Here is a 21943-nt window from a genome sequence, read left to right as displayed (position 1 = left end):
TTGAGTAAAAAGCCTTCACAACCAAGATGTTTCAAAAGAAGTTTTTCTGTGACCTTGATAAAACAAGACAAATGGATAGCAGGTCAAAGACCTTGCTCCACCTGCCTTAGAAAAAGCACATCTGTAAGATCTTACTTCATCGTCACCTTTCAGCTCCAAAGGAGAATTAGGAAAAGACAATACTGCAGCAAGCTGCAAGCACATGGATGTCTATCAACACAACGTACCTTGATTGCCACCTATACCTTCAAAGGACCAGATTCCACTATGTCCCACTGGAGCAGCTAAGTTGCTCCCGATAACAGATGGAGTAGAAGTTCCAGTTTGTCTAATACGTGCAGACCGCTCAGTCCCAATTGGAACAGGAACTTTTCTGTCCTGAGAAACATTAGTGGGTTTTTCTGATCCCAAGGACACTGCTGAGGGGGTGGGAGATGGCGCTCTTACTCCAGAAGACACTGACTGAGCAGGAGATTCTACAGAAAAACAAGTACATTTAGGAACAGCAGCTAGACCCCCCCACACATTACTATAAGCCTGTCACTTAATGTCAAGCTGTACACCAAAAATGAAAATGACTAGTTTGTTAGTGCCCTATTCATACAGCAGACATTTCAACATAATTTTAACAGTTATACTTGCAAATCAGAGACATTCAACATTTATTTCTTACACAAAATAAGTACCATGCCCTGTCAGCTAGTGGACATGCACTGCAACAGACAGTTTAAAGTCTTAACTAAGCATTACTGTGTATCAGCAATAGAGGATTTGAGCATAGCTGAAATAAACCAAAACGGTGGTGGTTGGGGTTTTACAGTTGTTTTTCTAATTGTGAGTTGTTCTGTGGGGTTTTTGTTTTCTTTTCATAATCGCCAGTAAAACTGATTAACTTACTCCCTGAAAAAACTGGCTTTTAAGAGTTAATATTTTTATTTCCAGAAAACTCTGCTGCATAGCCAGAACTGCAGGAGCCAGTAATGGAGGAAGGTACCAGAACTTGCCCTAAGCATCTTCCCCTGAAATACATTACACAGTTCTGCTTTAAAAAACATCAAATAACTCCTCACCTGTAGGACTGGCTTTCGTAGAAATATCATTACATGATTTACACTGCTCACACTTACAATAATACCCTCAAACCAAAATCCTTCACTCTTTTTTTGCAAGGTGACTGAAAGAGTGCCATATATAGTAGTAGTCTAGTGCTAATTGCAACAAGAATAAGGAACTCCAGAAGTATGACAAAACCATAGCTACTAAAATTTTCTGATAGAAGTTTTGATTTCTAGCTGCCTGTAAAAAACATCTCAATCTGTGGCTGCCTAAAGGTTTAGAAAATATCAAAAACCCTGAAGTTAAAAATAACCAGAGCCAGAAAAGCCTTCCTAAAATAGGCAGTACCAGGCTGTTTTTTTCCTATTAAAACAATAGCTTCTCAACTAGTTTCTTGCTGACTAGAACTCACCATTTGATGCTGATGAACATGGAGGCAATAAACTAAGTGGGGAAAAATGTTGTCTGTTAAAATTAGCAGCTGCAGGTGCTCCGCCAAGAGGTGTCCCAGGTGCATATATTTGACCTCCCGAAATGTTTGAGGCAAAGTTACCCAGGTGTGTAGAAGAAGGTGTTACAGGAGCATAGGGTGAATCCATACTGACAATACCTATGAGAGAAATTGGCAGAAGTGACTCCCATTATTGCCAGATCTCTATGAAAAAGGTCTCTCGTGTCAGGGAAAAAACTAGGAAAGAAGGAAAACTTGTACCCAAACAGTTAGGATTTTCTGTTATTATTTTTCAAAGTAATTGGGAGTCTTAAGCTTCATGCTCCACAGATTTCAATAGTATGCATCAATTGTGCTGTACATAAATCACCCATGACTCACGTTACCATGCAGATACCTCGAATGGAAATCAGTTAATGAACACAGTGTGTCTTCTGATGTAAATGGACATCAGAAAGATAACTGTTTCATTATCTTGTAATTTAAATTTTTGTAGGTTCAAGCAAGTGTGATTTTGTACAAGGGAAAACTGAGGTAATACTAAAAATTTGACGACTTTTTCCCATACACATTTCATTTTACTGGAAAACAATTTCTATATATACACCTTGACCAACACTGAAGTGATTGTTTTTCCAATCCAGAGATCCATTTTCATTTGCTTAATAAAAAGGCATCTTATTAAGACCCAGTGGCACCAATTCTACAAGAGCAACTCACCTTAGCTGAGGTGTCCAAACTATAAGCAATACTATCCTCTTAATATTCTCAATGAAGAAATGTAAAAACAAACAGGAATTTTATGACCCAGTGAACAAAAAAGCTTTATGTCCAACTGCTGTGACAGTTGGATCATTTTCCTACTCAAAGCAATTTTTTAAGTTTATTATTTGTAGTCATAGTTGGAAAAAATTATTTCACCACAAACAGGCAGAAGAATAAAATAGCACAGCAGCTGCCTCCTCTGCACCACCCCTTATGAAAATCCAACCTTTTCCATCAAGTTCTTCAGGTTATCTCCTATAAACTGATGTGACACTCCCTGACTCTACGGACATTTCCAACCTCACCTACTGCTCCTACAGGTTTCCAAACTGTTGAGATCGTGGTATTACCATGGTCAGAGCACTGATTTTACTCAGAAACCTGATGGGCATATTCAAGTGATATATAGCATATGCATGTGCAAAAGTCCAAACAAATAAAAAAAAAAAAGATACTAAGTTGCCCAAAATTCATGGGTAGTTTCCTCAAGAGCTCCTCAACATTATTATATTTACAGAGCATGGAAAACTAGCTGTTAAATTTCTCAGTTGATAAGCGAAGCTACACTACCAACTCAAAGATCCTACTAAAACAAGCACAGATGGTATGAACTGTGTGTGTACTTTCTGGGAGCTTCAGAACAAATTCTGTGACAACTCCTTGGCTTCTATTTGTGCAGAAGGCTAAAAATCTTGCTACAGAAGTCAGCAAGTCCATGAAAATATTATTTTTTTAAATTGAATTTAGTATTTAAGAGAATACACCTTCTCTCTAAGCCCACATTAAAACAGGGATTTATTTATATTTTAATCAGCCTAACACTTTAAAGAGGGCGTAAATGTTTCTGTAATCTAAGAACAAGCAGAAGGTTATCACAAACCAGAATAGTTATTAGCTGGTGGCACAGAAAGAAGGTGGAAACAACAGAAAAGTGTTTTATTATCTCAGCTATTGCAGAAGAGTAGAGTGGAACGGCAAAGAATACAGCTCGACTTTTATCAAGCTCATCAGCTCCTAAATAGTTATGGGATTTGACAGGTGGCACTTAAAAGGAAGATGAACTCAGCTATGCCTACAGAAACAAGAACAATAAACTGTATTAGAGCATGCTTTCATTGCAGGGCAGACAGTGATTTACCACAAATGACCACAAAAGCCGAGGCAGAAAGTATTAAGTCTTTAAAATGAAAACACGCAGCAGTTATTAGAAGAATACATTATGAAGATACAAACACAAAACACAGACTTACCTGAGGGACTTGGAGCTGGCCTCTGTAATGGTGGCCTAAAACCTGGGGCTTTGGAAGTATCAGACTGATGTAAAGGATCTGAATTTGGCAAAAATGAAGACTTTCCTGACAGCATAGACTCTGGCGTTGTCTGAGATGAAACGACAGAACCACCCCAGAAGGCATGAGCAGACGTCGGACTGTTTTCGAACAACGTACTGAAGGGCCCAAATGGTAAAGTAGCACTGAAATTGTTACCCATGGACTTGTTTGCTGGATGGGCTGAATTCTGAGAAGCACTTTGTGTACTTAAGGTAGAAGGAAGCTGCACTGAAGAAGGAACGCTGTGGGGCCTTTTAATGTGATTAACATTGAGGACTGCAACAGAAGAATTTTGCACAGGAGCTGGATTCTTATGGACACCACCAGTTCCATGGACAGGCGGTCTGATGGCAGGGGTTTCCATCTTAGCTGCAGGCTGAGAAGACCCCATTGATGTCTGAGACATGGGATAGGTCATCGGGGCATTTGTTGGACCTGCCACAGGAGCAGATGAGCTCGTTGCCGCTAAATTGGGAGGCACAACCATTCGAGGATCTGGTGCAGGAACCTGAGGTTGCTGAAGAGGGGGTCTTGCCTCTTGCAGAGGAGTTCCCGGAGGCTGTTGATGAACAGGGTGCACAGAAGTACTCCCAGAACCTGTACTGGGCTGCCTACTGCTGGTCGAGCTGCTCGCTTCTACTGCTGGCGGACTACCCACTTCCTGATCAGATGAAGGTGCACCTTTATTCGGAGAGGTCGCTGCACAGTCTGAAGGACTGCTTCTAGAAACGCCTGCCGGCTGTGCAGGAGGAGAAGGGGATGACGGGGAAGATGCAGGGTAGTGTTCTTTGGCAGTAGGAATTGGATATGTGGCATTCGTAGCCGCTGTGCTGGTGTTACTCGCTGTGGTTGTCACCGTGGTTGTCGTGGCATTTGACGTCTTCACAACTGTGACAAAAAGCTGCCTTCTGACTGAAGGTGAACTTGGACTGCCGTTTGCAGAAGAACCAGGCACAGTAGAAGCCACTGAACTTGTTGTAGCTGTTGGACTAGTTGTCAAAGAACTTGCCGAATTCACCTGAGAACCGCTGCTGTTCTGGCTGTTATGGCGAGGCACCATGTGAGGCTTAGGTGAGTTGGTAGCTCTTGCGGGGCTCAGTGGCCTAACGGGAAACGGCCCCCACGTGGACTGAGCTGGTGGGAAAGTACCTCCAAAGTGGGTCATGGGCAACCGAGGTGGACGGATTTGCTGGAAAGTCTGAGCAGCGAGTAAAGCATGTGCAAACTGCGGAGGAGGATATGCTAATGGAAGAGAGACTTGGAAACCAGGCCGCACGTTATTCACTGGATTCTTAATGGTTTTGTGATTGGATGCTGAAGAAATTGCAGGCACGGTGAGCGCAGAGGCAGTCTGAGATGTTGATGAAGCAGCTACGGTGGTCACTTTGATCCCCACGAGAGAACTGTTAGCAGCTGTAGTGGTGGCAGGTGTTGATGACCCTATTTTGGAGTTCGCAGCAGAACTTTTCAAGCGGTTCTTTGGAATAAGTTCATCGATTTCTTTATCTGGGTCCTTAATCAAGGCATTAATCAACTGCGTGGCCTGTCTCGTTGATTCTGTGCCACCCCTAAAGAACAAGAGGAGGGGAAAACGAAAGCGCACATAAAACATTTACACACATTAAAGTACCTCAAGCACAGTATCCAGCCTGTCTTCTGTCATGCTAACAGCAAAAAAACCCTCTCAGGAGTGAGGCTGGCATTTTCTTGCTACTGACTGTTATTTAAGAAGCTCAAGTTGAGTACTCTAATCAAAAAAAAAAAAAAAACTGCCTCATTAGAAAGTTTATTTGTCTAAGTATGCCTACATATTTAGACATGCCCAGAACAAGTACATATCCGCCTTCTCCACCTCATCTTCAAAGGTTTCTTTTGCACAAAGGCAAAGTTAGAAGACCCATAGTTCATCTCTGTTTCCCTTCACACCATTTGTCTCCACTAGCCTAAAGCAGCGTCTGTTTTTTCCAAGGGACAATCAAGTCAAACCTTTCAATTTTTCTATACAGAAGCATGTTCTGCCAAGAGAAAATCCTCACAGGAACGAACAGATGGAGCGGCCTGCTTACCTTATTGTTATTATTCTATCTCCAGTTTTGTCCTTCTGTTTGTCAATATCTATGTGTGCTCCTGTGCACTCACGTATAGCATTGATGTTGCATCCTCCTCTGCCAATGACTCTGGATATGACAGTTGATGGAACAGAAACCTTCTTGGATCTATAGAAGAAGAAACAACATTAGCTAGGAAACACTTCGATGGCATGAAGAAATGGGCAGATTAGCTGCAAGGACATTATGAAGATTAAACCTACATAGCAAAAACTTGTTCTAGGAAGAACTGCATTCACTAGCCCCAGAGAGGTCTACACTAATTAAAATGATCTCTAATTAAAATGATCTGAAAAGGGACATATGTGAGATAAAATTAGGGGAAGGTTTTGCTTACCTTCTTACAACTTCCTTCCACCCTTCTTCCCTTTTCTGACCACGTTTAGGGCTAGCGATGGTTAGCTTTCCATTTGGAGAAGAAAGGGGAGAAGGACCAGATTTTGTGCAAGTAGACAAGGAATTACTTGTCACTTCGCTGATAACTTCAGACAACCTTTAAAAGAAAGGAAATTCTCTCAATACGCAGGGTCACAAAGACAACAAGAATGACTTCCTTTTGGCTCAATCTCCAGCCCACCAAAACTTCTCTTTCAGCACAAGGAACACACAAAAATTAGAGTGCACAACCCAGGTTAATAACAACACTGGGTTAAAAGTAGGTTACCATCACCCCCCGTCCCCTAGAAAGAGCTCAAGGATTTACTTGCTTTTTGTAAAGCATTTATGTGGTGTCAGCACCCACTACAAAGTTACAACATTGCTTATGCAGACTTAAATGATAGTTGTATCCCAGGAACTGGAATTTCCAAGGAATACATTCCTACTGCTCAACACCTTTCAACAAAACACCACAGTTCGTGAAATACCAAGTTATCTCAGTGTTGAGACCTTGGGTTCTGAAAGTACCATACAGTGGCTGAAATGATACTTTGCATTTTAGAACAAGTACTGCTCACCAGCAGTTCAACTTGAGTGTATCCAAATGGGTTTGGGTTCTAGAGCTAGCACAGAGGTCTCTGCAAAGCTCTTAATTACACTGATACAGTACAGTTCCTCAAAAGGCAGGAAAGTACTTCTAGACTGTCTCCAGCTCAAACCTTTACATTAAAGCCAGAGTAGCCTTAGGCAAGCCTGGAAGAGGAAGACAGCAAAAAAAACCAAGCAGCTACCACATAGCACAAAAAGCATTGCATTAAGAGGAGGTGGCTTCAACTGAGATGCTTGCATCTCCCAGTAACCTAACAGTTCTCTAAGTTTCATATCCACAATCATGACTCCCCCTTCAGAGCCTACTACTCAGTTTATAGTCAAACTGCAAAAGTTATTATACTCCTCACGCACTACAGCAAAGACACAGGGCCTTGTTCACTTCCTAACAAATAATTTAAATATGCCACGTCTGCAGAGTTAAGCATGCAACTTGCAAATGTCAGGCAACAACCACTTTAAATAGGCATACATTGTCACAGCAACTTACTTGATAGATGATTTGCCAGTAACTGCTTTCCTCTCATCCTTTGGGCAAGTGACAAGGACCGATGGTTGCTTTTTGTTGCTTTGTGTGTTAGTAACAGCTGTGGAAGAATGATTGTCACTTTTGTGGCTGCTGTTGCTATTGCTGCTTTCATCACTACAGCTGGAAATCCTCATGTTGTCACTATCACCACTTTCGCTAGTACTGCTGCTCTTAGATTCACCATTCACTTTTTCTGGTTGGCCATAGGAAATTGGGAGCTGGTCATCAAATATGATCTGAACGTTATCAGGGGCTACTTTGTTTTTCCTGTTTTTCCTTTTGGAGCTTGTTGTGGTGATGGTATTATTCCTTTTCCCATGAGAACCCGCTAAAGTCGTCCAAGTTGCAGATATACCTATGGTGGTTGTAGTGGTAGCACTAGGAGGTTCCATTGGGACCTCTGGATCATCTGATGGAAGAATAAAAAACCATCACTAATTCAGCTGGCTTGAGAAAAGCCTGTGTGGTTTTGTGTTCCAAATCACACTTGTCATGTCTAATGACTCATTAGCAACCTTAAAAGAAATAAGCAGAACCACTAACTAAGCAAACATCTGTAAAACTAGTATACATGTCATACCATGGAGCCTCTCCCGTTTATGGTAACTCATCTAATATTTCTTATCTTGCAACAAATGTGAAACTAAAATCAGACATGGAAGACAGTAACAGAAGCAATTACAGTACAAACCAACATGAAACCACAGAAACAAAGTTGTCAAGTACTCCTTTTTCTTTTAGCCTACCACAGTCATGGAACTATCAGTGAAGACCATTTCTCAGCACAACGTATGAGATGAAGCTTGGGACAGAAAAGAGCTGGTATTTGAATGGATAAAGAAATGGCACACATTTGGAATTTAATGTTGCTTTTTTTTTTTCCACCTGACCCAAATTATCATTCAGTTTGTGAGCAAAGGAGTTATTTGGACAAGTTTCAAGTATCGGGACCTGGAAGAAGAAACACGCTCAAGTCTTCCCTGTGGTAAACTTAACCAGCAACTCTCACTGAAGCTTCTATCAGCAGTCTCTAGCCACACCAAGACACTGGAGAAGTCATCACGCTCATCTATGGGTTTCACAGAAAATGTAAACACAATGTAAACAAATGCAAAGCTCAGCAGGTCATAAAGACCATATTCAAGTTTTGACAAGAAAAGCCAATGAAATACTGGAAATAGAATCAGATGCATGTTTCACAAACAAGGCAAATGGTTTACATCACCTTCAGCTTTTAGCTTCTCTTTCTCCTGAGCAGCTTGAAGTTCAAAATTCTCTTTGTTTTTTGCTTCTATTTCTTCTAGCTTTCTTCTTTGTTCTTCTTTTTTCTTCCTCCTTTTCTCCTTTCTTTTCTCTCTTTTGGCAGCCAGAGCCAATCTTCTGCTTTCTTCCCGCAGCTACAAGTCAAGCACATTGAACAGCATTACAGGATGGACCATGCATTTCAAGAAATGTAGATGCTTTTTATTTACCAAGAAGCTGAACTTGTGTTTTAAGCTAACACATTTATGAAGCCAAAGCTCAATTACATGATCTATATATATTTCTACACATTTACATCTTCCAAACAGATTGTTCACTCACGTTAACAGAAGGTTAGTGTAGAAATAGAGAACACTGCACAAAATAAGCAAGTTACCTAAAATGATTTTTCAGGATTCTTTACAAAACCTTGTGCATCTCAGCAGTACAGTCCAAACACACGTCCCTTTTAAATATTAGAACATGAAATGTCTTCAGCTAGCTTGGGTACAAAATGTGCACTCATTTGACACTACACTTTTACTTAGATTTTTCTGTAACATTTTTGCTACAGTACGATGGCTTCCAAGAACATGATTAGTCTATTTTGCTTTATTAAAGACAAAACAGGTTTTAGACCTAAAATCCATACTAATGTCACTGGAAAATGCTTACTTATAATGTGTCTGAAAAATATTCTACTTAAAAATCCTTTTTTGGTACAGTACTGCAGAGGAAATTGCGTTATCAGTCTCCTGATCCAATGTATCAGAGTCAGGAAGTAAAGTACAAAGATAACCTTAATAACTATGTTCATCTCTAGACACTCCAACTACAATGATTACAAACACTCCTATAACTCAGTACAGACTTTCACAGATCTTCGGATCTTGAAGGAAGGTGAAACTGGAATTTTAATCAAATAAATATTGACAACTCCAAACTCTTAACTTGCCTTTTCCAAATCCAGCTCTTCTAAAAGAATGCTTGCATTTTTGTTGGCTTCAGCAGCCTGTCTATCTTTGGCTTGAACAATTGATTCCATACACAGGTGGCACTTCTTCAGCATCTCCTAAAATGATAAAGTCCAAGAACCTTCTATTTGAAGAAATAAAACGACGTGTTTGAATATACACTCTCAAGCTTACACTAGTGATTTACTGACTGCTTCATTACTTGCACATGAGAATTTTAAGGGAGGAAAGTTTTGCATTATGCCACTACAGTACTATCACAAACATCCATGTTTAATACTAAGTTAACCTCTCGTAGGTAAATAAGCTGCAAACGATTCATTCATTGATTTTTTGAATGAGTAGTGACATAGCACCATTATAGAGATGGAATTGATTTTCCTTCCATTCCAGAATAAGACCATAATGCCAACTGCAAATTGTTAAAAGGGTGAAAAAGTAGCCTTCTCCAACCCTATCCCCCATCCCTTGGGAAATATTTCTGTATTACAGTACTACTCACTAACGTATATTAGTTGGATGGCAGTAAATAGGTTTAAATGCATAGGGTAGCCAGCATCATGCAAATGACCATTGGTCACTGCTACTGGCAATAAAACACATATCAATTTAAACATCTGCCCTTCTTCACCCTCAACATGCTCATAACGTAAATTGAGCCCCATAAAGAAATATTATGGCCACATTTCTCTACCAGTTGCTCTCCTTATTTCTATTTCTTATTTACAAAATACTTCTTCGCCCTGGTCATGTAGGCTGAAGGGCCTCCTAATAAGCTGTTTAAAAAAAAAAAAAAAAAAAAGCTTTACTGTGAAGTATGGTTTCAATTTTCCTTCTTGCACAAGCTTTAATGTAAGCATGAAGCTTCATACTTAAGCTCACTCTCTTGGCAGAAGTTAATTAGCTCTACCTCACTGAAAAAGTCATCATAAATTCAATTGAAACATACTCAACAGGAGGAATTCAGAGCAGTCTGAGGAAAGGACATGGAGAACACTCGAAAATAAACATGAACATTAAACAACACTGCACTTACTACTCCATTCACACCACAAAGGTTTACTAAGTTACAGTGGCTGCGTGCTCCCATTTTTTCCATGCATTTTCCCCTGAACATTTTTCAAAGGAACTTATCATTTGGCTGAAATTTGGTGTGCCAAGCTAAAAAGTATTCAAAATATCTACTCTAAAGCTGAGTAACAGTACTGTTCCTTCTGAAATATTTTTTTTCTTACAATCTTACCTTATCAGTAATCGTTGCTATGTACCTCATACATTCCGAATCTGATGGAAACTGGTTTACTTCTTTTACTAGGTAGCGCACCACTTTTACATGACCCTAAAAAAAAGAAATGGACAAGTAATTAAAGAATCTGTTCTCAAGTTGATCTTGGTACAACTGTAATTTCATATACTTCTGTATTCTATTTTTGGTAGTTTTCAAATGCCTGGCTCTGGCAACCTACAGCTCTAAATTGGAAATGACTGTAAGAATCTACTACAGCACTTGAACTACACTCATGTGGAAAGAATCATCTCAAGTCAAGTTGGACTAAATCAAAGTTAGTTTGTAAAGTGCTCATCCTCTCTTGCGTAAGAATCCAAACCAATTTTTATAAGTGATTTTTCTAGTTCTATCTCATATTCCACCTCTTCACACAAATACATTGCTGTCCATTTTCTCCTCTCTGACCCAAGAGAACCAGACTGTATGATGCCCATCAAGCAAACTTCTACTAGAATTTAACACAGACACTATACAGGTAACATACATACCTGTTTTTGAACATTCAATGCTAAATATTAAAATGACTTCACATTTTTAAAAACACAGTTTGTCAGTTATGTTCTGTTTATTCTCACCATGTACGAATGATCAAGACAATATTAACCAAGACCAAAGCTTAATTTCGCATTCTACCTTTCGAAAGGCTGCCATAAGAGGAGTTATTTTCCTGTTATCAGCAGCATCCACATCTGCTCCAGCTTGAACTAGCAGTTGGACAACATCTAGATGCCCTCCATTTGCTGCCAGCCACAGTGGAGTATTCCCTTTCTTGTTACGGACATCTATGTGAGCTCCTCTGCAAAAACAAACGTGTTCAATCAAAACTGTGAATCAAATTTTAGTTACTTACATCAACTGGACTTGCAAAAAATACATGCAACACCTAAGAACATTAGGCTAATTTGATACCCACTTGAACAGGAAACATGCATCCACAGTGCTTCAGCTTCTGAAATTATATCTTTAGTTTCTCTGATGCTGTTAAGAACCTACAGTTGGCCTAAAAATCATTTTAATACTCTGAATCTTACTGTTTGTCAGCTGTCAAAAGATTTGCTAATTACCTCATTAACTCCCATCCATTAGTATACTCAATTCCTCAAAAACTTAGAACAACTTCTGATGTTGCAAGTGCAAGCCAACAGCTGGTGCCGCTTCTTGGAAAGTGTCATAACCAAAAGTTGTTCAAGCAACAATGACTCTGAATATGCTTTGTGATCAATCTCAAAAAGAAAATAATAATGTGCACATCTTGTGCTTTTTACCAATTTTACACTGCTATCTAAAATGGAGGTGTCAGGTGTACACAGACCATAAATGTGAACTTCACAAGAAACTGTTTATTTCTGACATTTACAAGTCAGGGAAACAAAAAAAAAAAAAAAAAAAGCTTAGTCTGCTCAGGCAAACACAAGAACTCGAACACTAAACAGAACTTTCCTTGATCTCTCTCGCTAAATAAAATTATGTAGCTACTAGTGGTCAACAGACAAAACCTTTCCTATTTCTTACTACAGCGTATATTGGAACATACATGTTAGAGAAGAGTACATTCAGGATCATCTTTAAGCAGCACACTTTCAAATACAGAATCACAGAATTCCAGGGGTTGGAAGGGACACAGTACCTGCTAATAAGAAGCTCACAGAATTTGTAGTGCCCTTTGTCTGCTGCAATGGTTAAAGCTGTATCTCTTGAGGAAGGTACTGGAGGAGCATTTACATCTGCACCTTTGTCCAGCAGAACTCTGCCCACTTCTGCATATCCACCAGAAGCTGCTTCCATTAATGGTGTGAGACCAGTCTATGACAAGCAAGCAGAAAAAAAACAAGCAATGAGTTTGAAGGAAGTGGATGGTACGTTCACCTAAGAGCAAGGACTAATTTCTACTTCCAGAAGCACATCTCAAGTTCTGCTGTAGAGCCTCTAATTGTTACCTGGCCAAGTGTTTTGTAGGAGCAATCCTCTTCAGCTGCACTGAGAAGAGCTTTCACTGAGCAGCACTTGGGAGGAAAGACACAGTGCACAGTGTCCTTCCACTGCTACACAACGTTGACAGACACTCAAAACCTGCTGCTGTCACGTTATCTCAGAACCAACACAACCAATCTGATACAGCTGAGGATCAGCAAAGTACCACACATGATGTTGTACAGATGATGCAAACCCCATTTCCTACCTTCATTAAGAGATCCTACATAGCAACATCCAGAAAATGCCTGGCCAGGTCAAGGGCACATTACTTTAGCAAGGATACCTACCATAAGAAAGCACTGAACAGCTCCCTCTGAGCTTCTCCTTGGCAATAACTACAAACAGGGGAAAAGGAGAACAGGATGCCACATCTATGGCACGTCTGTGTGTTTTTTTTTTCTTCCACTCATTTTAATTTAGTTTTCAGTATTCTAGTAATTTTTCTACTAAACAGTCTTCCCTGCAATTTCAAAAGCTGGGATCAACAGACAGACTCACAGAAATGCAAATTTCCATTTCAATTCTGTTACCGCCATGGATAGAAGCAACTAGACAGACTAGACCATGAGCACAACAACCTGGATCAAGAATCTTGGCTTTTTGAATTAAATTCTTTTTTATCAGGTTAATGGATTACTTGTCTTCTGCTTGTAAGCACCTGAAGATGAAGTAAGACTTCAGAACTGCTTCTCTTTCACTGAGCTGCATGGAAATAGTAGGTCTTCAAATACAGCCATTATTGTTACATTGTCTTTTTGTCAGTGTCAGAAATACTGAATTGAGCTATAGCTGATGTGGACTTGGCCAGTTCTGTTCACTTCCAAGGGGCATGCATAAAAGGCAAGGAAGTCATCAGATGATCACAGTGAAGTCAAGACTTTCAAGCATATCTTTCTGGAGATGTATTTGGTTCTTACCTTAGCTCTGTGTTCCACATTAGCTTTTCTATCAAGTAGCAGGCTAACCACTTCAGTTCTCCCTTGGAAACAAGCTAGAGTCAGTGCTGTATTTCTATTGGTCTCTATCTGGGCATTTATATCAGAGCCCATGTCCAGTAATAACTTCACAGCAGCAGTGTGCCCATTCATGGCTGCCAACATTAAGGGAGAAATGCCCAATTTGCTACCAGTTCTGAAAGAGGAGAGAAAAAAAACTTGAATCAATCACATATCTGAAATGACTTGAACAAAAAGAGTGAAAACAGAGTACTTAACCAAGACTGAAAGTCTACAAAGCAACTACTACTGAAATAACAAAAGGTTCTTGATAGCAGCTTTGGACAAATACTTCCATTTAAATGATAACAGGTATGTTGCATTTTAATTGCTGTAAATTCCAAGGTCTCTCTTATCACGAGCTTAACTTTTGCTTTAATGTTTTGACTTGTACAGTGCATGGCTGAGCTATTTTCTCCCATTCAATGGATGCAAGAAGCATTACATAAATGCAAACACACATAGACAATCTTTCCTTAAAGTAGGCATCAGAAACAAAAACCTGCTCTTATTTAACCCAGAGGTAATTTCAAACCGGAAGGCAAACCAGAGCAAGAAGAAATATTTCTATCTTGAATAAAGGACAATTGATAAAATATGATATAGGACAGAAGTTATCAAAATACAGAAGAGGGAGATGGAAGTTAAGCAAGCATTAGAAAAATCACAATCAAAACCGTTCCTTCCTACCTGAAGCCTAATACAGGTAAGATAATACATTGCTTGCTTTCATGTAATAAACAGTAATTTGTTCTACTTAGTTATCAAGAAAGCCTTTGGGGAAGGGTAAAGACCATGAAGAAGCAGTGAAAAGGAAACTTGCCTGGAATTGATTTCTGCCCCAGCATTTAGCAGAATCTTGATAATGTTCACATAGCCACCAGAAGCAGCGAGGCTTAAAGGTGTGTAATCGGAGACATTCCTGTGTTCTTTGTTTGCCCCTCGAGCTAGCAGCAACTCCACCACCTGCAGTGTTTTGAAAAATAACATCTTGTTTTCTCTCAAACTTGCAAATCTGACACAAATCTATCCACGGCTTTTCAAAACCTAAATATACTGTTGACATCTCCCAGAGAGAAAGCATTTTTCACAGAATCACAAAATCATCTAGGTTGGAAGAGACCTCCAAGATCACCTAGTCCAATCTCTGACCTAACACCAACAAGTCCTCCACTAGACCACATCACTAAGCTCTCTACATCTAAACGTCTTTTAAAGACATCCAGGGATGGTGACTCAACCACTTCCCTAGGCAGCCCATTCCAATGCCTCACTTGTGATACATTCCAATGTATCACTCGTTCCACTTTCATCCTGCAAGCATAAAATGTGTTTTGATTGGTCCTACAGAGCTGAAGCCAAAAGCTTTTTCATTACAAAACTGTGACTTGAAATCAGGTAATTGACATCTTCTGAATGGCAATAAAGAGCCTAAAGAGCTAGCAACTTTTAGTAACATTTTGTCTAAGGAAGTAATTATCTAGCAAAACCACAGTATTCTGCATCAGGTTCTATAGCTTTCTTTGGGGCCTTTGCAACCCAAACAGAAGCATTAACAGAAACACACACTTGAAATTTGTAAACAAAACAAAACAAAAAAGTTATTTGTTTCTGATCACGTGTTCTAATTTTCTTCTGATGTCACAGAACACAGTATTTCTGATAACATTAAAAAGACTTCCCTTACATTTACTTCCGATCAATCCTTTGAAAAATGATTTGGTATTATCATCATTTTTAACTGTAGAGATCTACAGTACACTGATAGCCTATGTCCTGTGCAGAATCAACTAGCATATTCCTTTGGCTCCTATACGAAGCCCATTCATGCCTAGCTCTAGCTTCTCAACAGGAACATTCATCCCATTTACTTTCCTATTCACATCTAATTAAGCTAGTAAAAGCCCTATAACTAGCCCCTAGTTATAAGGTCTGTTCAGAGCTCTGGTCCAACTTATTAAAATAGAAAAATAAATTTATCACACATATTGCAATACACAACTTGAAAAATGTTAAGCTCTTCACATCTTTTTTTTTTTTTTTTTTTTTTTTTTAAGAAACACCATCCTGACAGCACGGTGAATTAAATTACTACAGATATGCTGGAAAAATACTTGGGTATACTGACACAAAACATTATCTACAACCTGCTTTTGAAGACTTAAGTTTTACATCACCTCTTGTCTCCCTCCCGAACAAGCCAAAGACAAGGGAGTGTCCTTGGTTCTCTCCGACTGGGCTTCAATATCAGCTCCATTATCAAGTAAAATTTCAACAACACCCACATGGCCTGCTGTGGCAGCCAAAATAAGTGGAGTAAATCCTAGAATGAAAAAGGATGTTTGAAGAATATGCATTCGTAACTTCAGGTTAAGTGACATATGTTAAACCATTAAAAAAGCAAGCCTAAAAGCTTCGCATAAAGACTACATGTATTGTGTATTTATTTACTGGGGTACACTGGAAGACTAGAATTGGTCTGTACTGCCATAGCAAAATACTTACCTTTCTTGTCCCTGTGTTCAATATTGGCTCCTCTCTCTAGCAGTGTTTGCACTAGTTCTTCATGGCCACCGGCACAAGCAAGTGTTAATGCGGTGTCATGATTACTCTCAGTCTAAAAGAAACAGACATCATATACAAGATAAATAATTCCTTTTAGGGTACAAACTCTGTTATAAGGCCTAATAGCCAAAATATGACTGTATCTACAACAAAAACTTTTTGTAACCTTAAGGCCCATCTACTGATCAAGTACCTCAGTTTACTTTTGTGTTCAATTTCGTAACAGGATTCCGCTACTCAAGTCAACTCTGTTGGGAGATTTATGAACACCTGACAAGAACTGAGATTGCTTAAAAACAAATTTCATCAGTGAGAGCATAGTTTTAGTTTTGACTTACACTATTATGACCCAAGATAACCAAGCCCAGTACTGATAAGCATTGTTGTCTACCAAGGAGGCACATCAGGTTATGGCAGGAGCAGCAGTCTCCTGCAGAAACCAGGCCCATTGCCATGAGTGGCTAAACTAGCTAGAACTGGTTTCCCAGAGACTTCTCTCGCTAAACCACAATAATCTCTCGTTGCAATCCACAACAATCCACCCTCCATCTTATTCACCCTGCCTGTATCTCAGCCGTAACATCTTAACCATGTTACGTACAGTCTAAAACCACGCAAATATATATGCAAGGTACTATGCGCATTTTTTTTTGGATGGCCAGCTAGCTGCAATTCAACATAAAGTAGTAGCTTTTAAAGTTATCTTCTATAAATATACCTTCTCTATAATTAGAAAGGAGAACGCTCATATCCTCTTGCTAAAACAAGTACAAAAATGATTGTTTCTTTCAATACTTTTATGCTTCTGTCAAGCTTAGTGATCACTGGCCACCAACTTAAAGCACAACTGGGAAAAGCAGTGTACAAGTTGTAAATCTTGTTTTTGTCTTCAGAAATCACGCCCCAAAAGTATTTAGAAGAAAAAGAAATACGAAGTGTTTGATCATTCAATGACTTTGCCTTTTGTTCAGCTACAGCACTGAGGAAAGTGGGTTGCAACTCTCCAGAGAGTTATACTGGCTTTCCAAAAGCAGCTAATCAAGTCTCTAGAACCCAATTCATTATACAACAGCGCTGTTTACTATATATGAATTATTCAGGATACAGAGGCAAAACAGCTACACATCTATGCTGCAGTGCCAATGGCAGGCTTACCTGGGCATCAATATCTATAGCAGGGTAGATTGGTAGCATGGCTGAAGGAGAAATGATAGGACTTGGAGTTGGCGTCTGAGGCTGGGAGACAGAAGTTGCAATGCTGTGGGTAGGAGTGTTTGACATTGCAGATGCTCTTCCACTCACTGCTGTTGAACAGAATAATTACACTTAGTAAAGGCAAAAATTTTACCTTGCATTTTTAATATGACCGTAAGTAGCCAGTGGGACCAAACTCCCACCAACGTAACTCCCCAAATACTTTACTATTCACAAATGCATATTTTCTACATGTTTATCCCAATCTTTGAGCCCTCAAATCTTTGAATTTATCAATTAGAAAAAAGGTTAACTATATCAGATCACCAAAGAAATACATAAGTATCAGATTGTCATGTTTTCTAGATGCCCACTACAGAATAGATATACTTTTTTTTTTTAAATATATATATCAAAAATCTTTCCTACAAGTCATTCATTATTTGGACCAGGAGTTACATACCTTTAAAAGCTGAACTGTGAAACAAGTCAAATCAATGGTTATCTATGCTTTTTTTTTTTCCCCTTAAAACAGCTTAAGGATTCCCACGTAGAAGTGCAACTACCTCCCCCACACCCACCACCTTCCCCAAACATCACAAAAAAAGCAGCAGAGCTAGCACCAGGATGCTCACATGGCAGAACTTGTTGAAACTAGTGAAGTAGAAGCTTCTTAACAGCCATTTTGCAGAGACTTTGGTCAAAGAGGTTAGGACAAGCAAAAGGTAATACCATTTTACAGTTGATGACAGTATATCGACATGACACAAAATAGCACCAACCGCCACACTTCCCTGAAATTCATTTCATACATATAACGATTGCAAGTACCGAGGTAACTTGATACTAAAACAGCCTTTGGGGGAAAAAAAATCCAGTTTTCCTTAAAGGAATTCAGTGCTTTCTCTTCATGATTTTTCTCCCCTATTTTTACAAGTCTTTATCAGGTATGATCAGCAAAAGGAGAAAGTGAAGAAGTGCTATACTATTCTCCTCTCAAGCTCACAAAAGGACCTTTAACTGCAAAAATGAAAGAAATATGGTTTACACATTGTCCACTCTGATTGAACACACAACACTGAGTAACCTTATTTCAGTATTCCGTAATGCCCCTTTGCTTTATCCCCAACTTTTGGGATCACATTTATTTTTCAAATAGGTTTAGTAATCAGCTGCATTCCAGATTACCACCCATGGCTACTTGCTCTAAAAATTAGTTAGAAGGGATAAACATTTTCAACAGATGTCACAAAAATTTTACCATAACATGCCTATCATGCCAACTCCCTTCTCTGCAAGGCAGCTGTGTTTTGAATCCATTACTAATTTGATTTCTGGACTTCCTATAACAAATCCCAGCAAAAAAGCTAACAAATGCCACTGAAAGGAAACAAAAAACAAAAACAAAAAACTTACTTATGGCATAAGAAACATGCCTAACCTTATATTTAAGACTAAAACAAGACCCAACCTCCGTTGATGTTCCTATCAGATCACCTTTTGTTCTCATCTTATGAGAAAAAAAATCAAACTAGGTATGGATTAAAAGAAAAATGCAGATGCCGAGCCAAAGTTGACTTATGTAAAGTCAAAAACTGTGGCATACAGGAACTTCGTATTGTACAGAGCTAACTCAAGTCTCATCTAATATTATTCAGCAGAGAGCCTACTTTAAACTCATCTGTTTTCTTATGCTTGTTGTAAAGAGATATAACCTCATTAATAACACAGTAGCCCATTTGTTTCATAGAAAATAACAATGTTTGAACTCTTGTTCTCATATTTACACACATGGCCATAATGAGCAATTGTGGAGGAAAAAAAAGAATAAATTTGCCTTTCTCCAAGATCTAAGAGAAAGCTCTATCAGCTTAAAACAGTAATGGAATGAAAAAAAAACACAGTTCTTTACTCTCAGATCTGGTCCCAAGGGACCAGAAAAAGATGGTAAAATGAACCCATGAAAAATGTGAACCCCGCTACAGTAGCACAAGGGATTTCTACAGCTGTTAAGGATTACCACTAGAACCCCAATATAGGGGCTGGGGAGTACGCGCTGTGTTACGCACTGCATTACAGGAGCCACTACTAAAACTATTAGCATTTTTTAAAAAAATAAGAAAAAAATCAAGCTAGTTGGGCAAATCAATTCAGGTAAAGCCTCTTATACCAACTGTGTTGCACTGGAAGGAGAGGGCAGGGGGAAAGAGGTGTTTAAAAGCCAAAACCTCGTTCCCCAGAGAAGAAAACCTTTATTGTACAATCCATATGCAAATGTTTTTATGAATGCTAGCAGAAAAGACCATCAATATGCATGGTGGCTTACAGTTCTCACATTAAATATATCTCAAGTGTGCTTCAGAAATAACTCACAGATATATAAACATTTCATATCCCTGAAGTACATTTCACTGAAGTATTATTTTTTATGGCTAACAACTGGGATTATTTTTCTTTAAATACCACCTATGCAGAGTTCTTACTTTTAATCTACATGCCAAGTGCAGTAACTAGAACCTTGACTGTGTCCAAACAGAAATATTAGATGTTCTCAATAAACCAAAAGGTTTTTACACTAGTCTTGAGCAGTGAAATAAGAGTAACCAACTAACTTTATCTTGAAATAAGTCTAAACACATCGACAGCTAAAGCTTCGTACTTCCCTTCTGCCCCTCCATCTGCTTTAGTAGACCAGTTGCAATACTTAACAAATCCTGCACTTCCAACATTAGACCCTCATAACTGTATGGCTGGGATAGCGATGTCTTCAAAGCTAGTTCACAATTCAAGCATTTTAGTATACACTTGCTTTGGTACAGGACCAACTACCAATCTTAATAACACGATGATACAAGGTAAAACTCCAAGAAGTTTAATTGTCAGCTTATACCACCCCAAGCACCGCTTGACTACCCAAACTGAAGTCTTGGCATTTGTTAAGATACTGGGCAGTCAGGTTTTTTTTTTTTGTTTTTTTTTTTTTTTTACTTATTGCCATTAGTAGCATTGTTGCTCTTCATCCTGGTTTCTCCCTGGACATCTCAACTTTTCCTTAGCTCAAATAAAAAAAGGACATCACAGCTGCTGCCTTCTCCCATAAGCCCAGCAGCCCCACCATTCAGAAATATTTCCTTACACGCTGCGTGTGTAAGCCAAGTGGAGGAAAGACAACAGTCAAGTTAACAAAAAATTTCAAAAAACTTCAAAACAAACATAAGATATGTAGCAGCTGAGACAATGTTTTTTTTTTTTTTCCTCTCCTCACTGATCTACATGCCCTAAAATAAAAGACATGCCTTTAAAAATAAGCCCGACATTTCACAAAGGAGTATATTTTTTTTTATGGTCATCAAGTTTGTTCCTTCCTTGAATACTTCCAATTTTCACTAAGTGCAATATCTTACAGAAACTAAACTCCTTATTATCTTTGTCAACCATCAAGATTGATACTAGTGTTGTCTGATTGTGGGCACAGCATTCTTTTCATGTGCTTATTCTTTATCTCCTTTACAACTTCAACAGTAAGCATATTAAAGTGCTGTTTCACACCACCATTGCAACGAGGCAAGATGAGGGACTGATAAAATAAAGTTACAAAAAATACTAGATATGGTAGCTTCTTCCAACTTGCTTTAAGGCAACTCAACAGCCTCAGTTTCTTCTCATCTACCCCCACTATCTTATACTGCCATTGCTTTTTTAGTACCTTAAGTTATTAAAAGCTATGTTCCTGCCAGCGTGCTTACAAATCAATACCAAACACTTCAGATGCATAACATGCCTTGAATTACAAGGACCCAAGTAATGTTCTGAATTCTAATACAAACACATAGTATTGCTTCTATACACAAACATCTCTGCAGATGAAGCCCTAAAACCACACTGCAGTTGTGTTCTTTAATTCAGTGATTTTTTGTTAGAGTCTAGCCCATCCTGAGTATTCTTCCATGTCAAGATCCAGTCTTAAAAGGCAGGCTACCACAGGCTCAACCCTGTACAAAACCAGCTGCCTAGCAATAGACACAAGTCTCTTAACACTCCTAGAACAATGGTCTAAATGCATCTACCATCCATTTGTAAGAACAGCATAACCATTGCCAACAACTGATCATAATCACACCAGAGCATAAAAGCTTCCATCCTTATAGTTTTCCAGATCTCCTGCATGCACTGCAGATAGGATTCAATTTCGTTATTTTGCTGTGATGCTGGCTTTCTCTTGTAGTTTTTTCCAGTGTTGAGTTCCCAGTAAGATCTAACAGTCAATGTGTATTCTCTTCTTATGTATTAATTAAGCTAGTTAAAACTATCACTGACTCAGCTCACAAGGTAGCTTCCAGGAATTAAACTATCAAGCACTTCAAGATTCCAGAAATACTTTGTGAGGCTGTTCCCAGACATACTCCTTTGGAAACAGTGATCTACTTCAACATAGGGTTAGTGTTAAAAACAGAAGATGGTTTAAATCACACATCATTTAACAT

At 38.9% G+C, this 21943-nt stretch overlaps 1 protein-coding gene across 6 annotated transcripts in view; it reads right to left on the bottom strand.

Moving 5' to 3' along the window:
- ANKRD17 (ankyrin repeat domain 17) overlaps positions 1 to 21943 on the bottom strand; it is an 85375-nt gene that overhangs the window by 4729 nt on the left and 58703 nt on the right. For 3 of the 6 annotated variants that reach the window (XM_082758897.1, XM_082758901.1, XM_082758900.1), the window contains 16 exons: positions 17421 to 17569; positions 16206 to 16317; positions 15878 to 16023; positions 14524 to 14666; positions 13623 to 13836; positions 12359 to 12534; positions 11365 to 11527; positions 10687 to 10782; positions 9425 to 9541; positions 8453 to 8624; positions 7189 to 7636; positions 6049 to 6204; positions 5670 to 5819; positions 3523 to 5171; positions 1469 to 1666; positions 228 to 476 (listed from right to left, as the gene is read on the bottom strand). In XM_082758897.1, the coding sequence (XP_082615023.1) occupies positions 228 to 476; positions 1469 to 1666; positions 3523 to 5171; positions 5670 to 5819; positions 6049 to 6204; positions 7189 to 7636; positions 8453 to 8624; positions 9425 to 9541; positions 10687 to 10782; positions 11365 to 11527; positions 12359 to 12534; positions 13623 to 13836; positions 14524 to 14666; positions 15878 to 16023; positions 16206 to 16317; positions 17421 to 17569 (4338 nt within the window). The remainder of the gene's footprint in view (positions 1 to 227; positions 477 to 1468; positions 1667 to 3522; positions 5172 to 5669; positions 5820 to 6048; positions 6205 to 7188; positions 7637 to 8452; positions 8625 to 9424; positions 9542 to 10686; positions 10783 to 11364; positions 11528 to 12358; positions 12535 to 13622; positions 13837 to 14523; positions 14667 to 15877; positions 16024 to 16205; positions 16318 to 17420; positions 17570 to 21943) is intronic. The other 3 variants (XM_082758898.1, XM_082758902.1, XM_082758899.1) reach the window with 2 other exon arrangements.

This window comes from Aythya marila (genome assembly GCF_965140915.1).
Source record: "Aythya marila genome assembly, chromosome: 4".
Taxonomy (NCBI): Eukaryota; Metazoa; Chordata; class Aves; order Anseriformes; family Anatidae; genus Aythya; species Aythya marila.
Note: the sequence above shows the minus strand (reverse complement) of the source record. Positions and strands in the feature narration are given on the sequence as shown.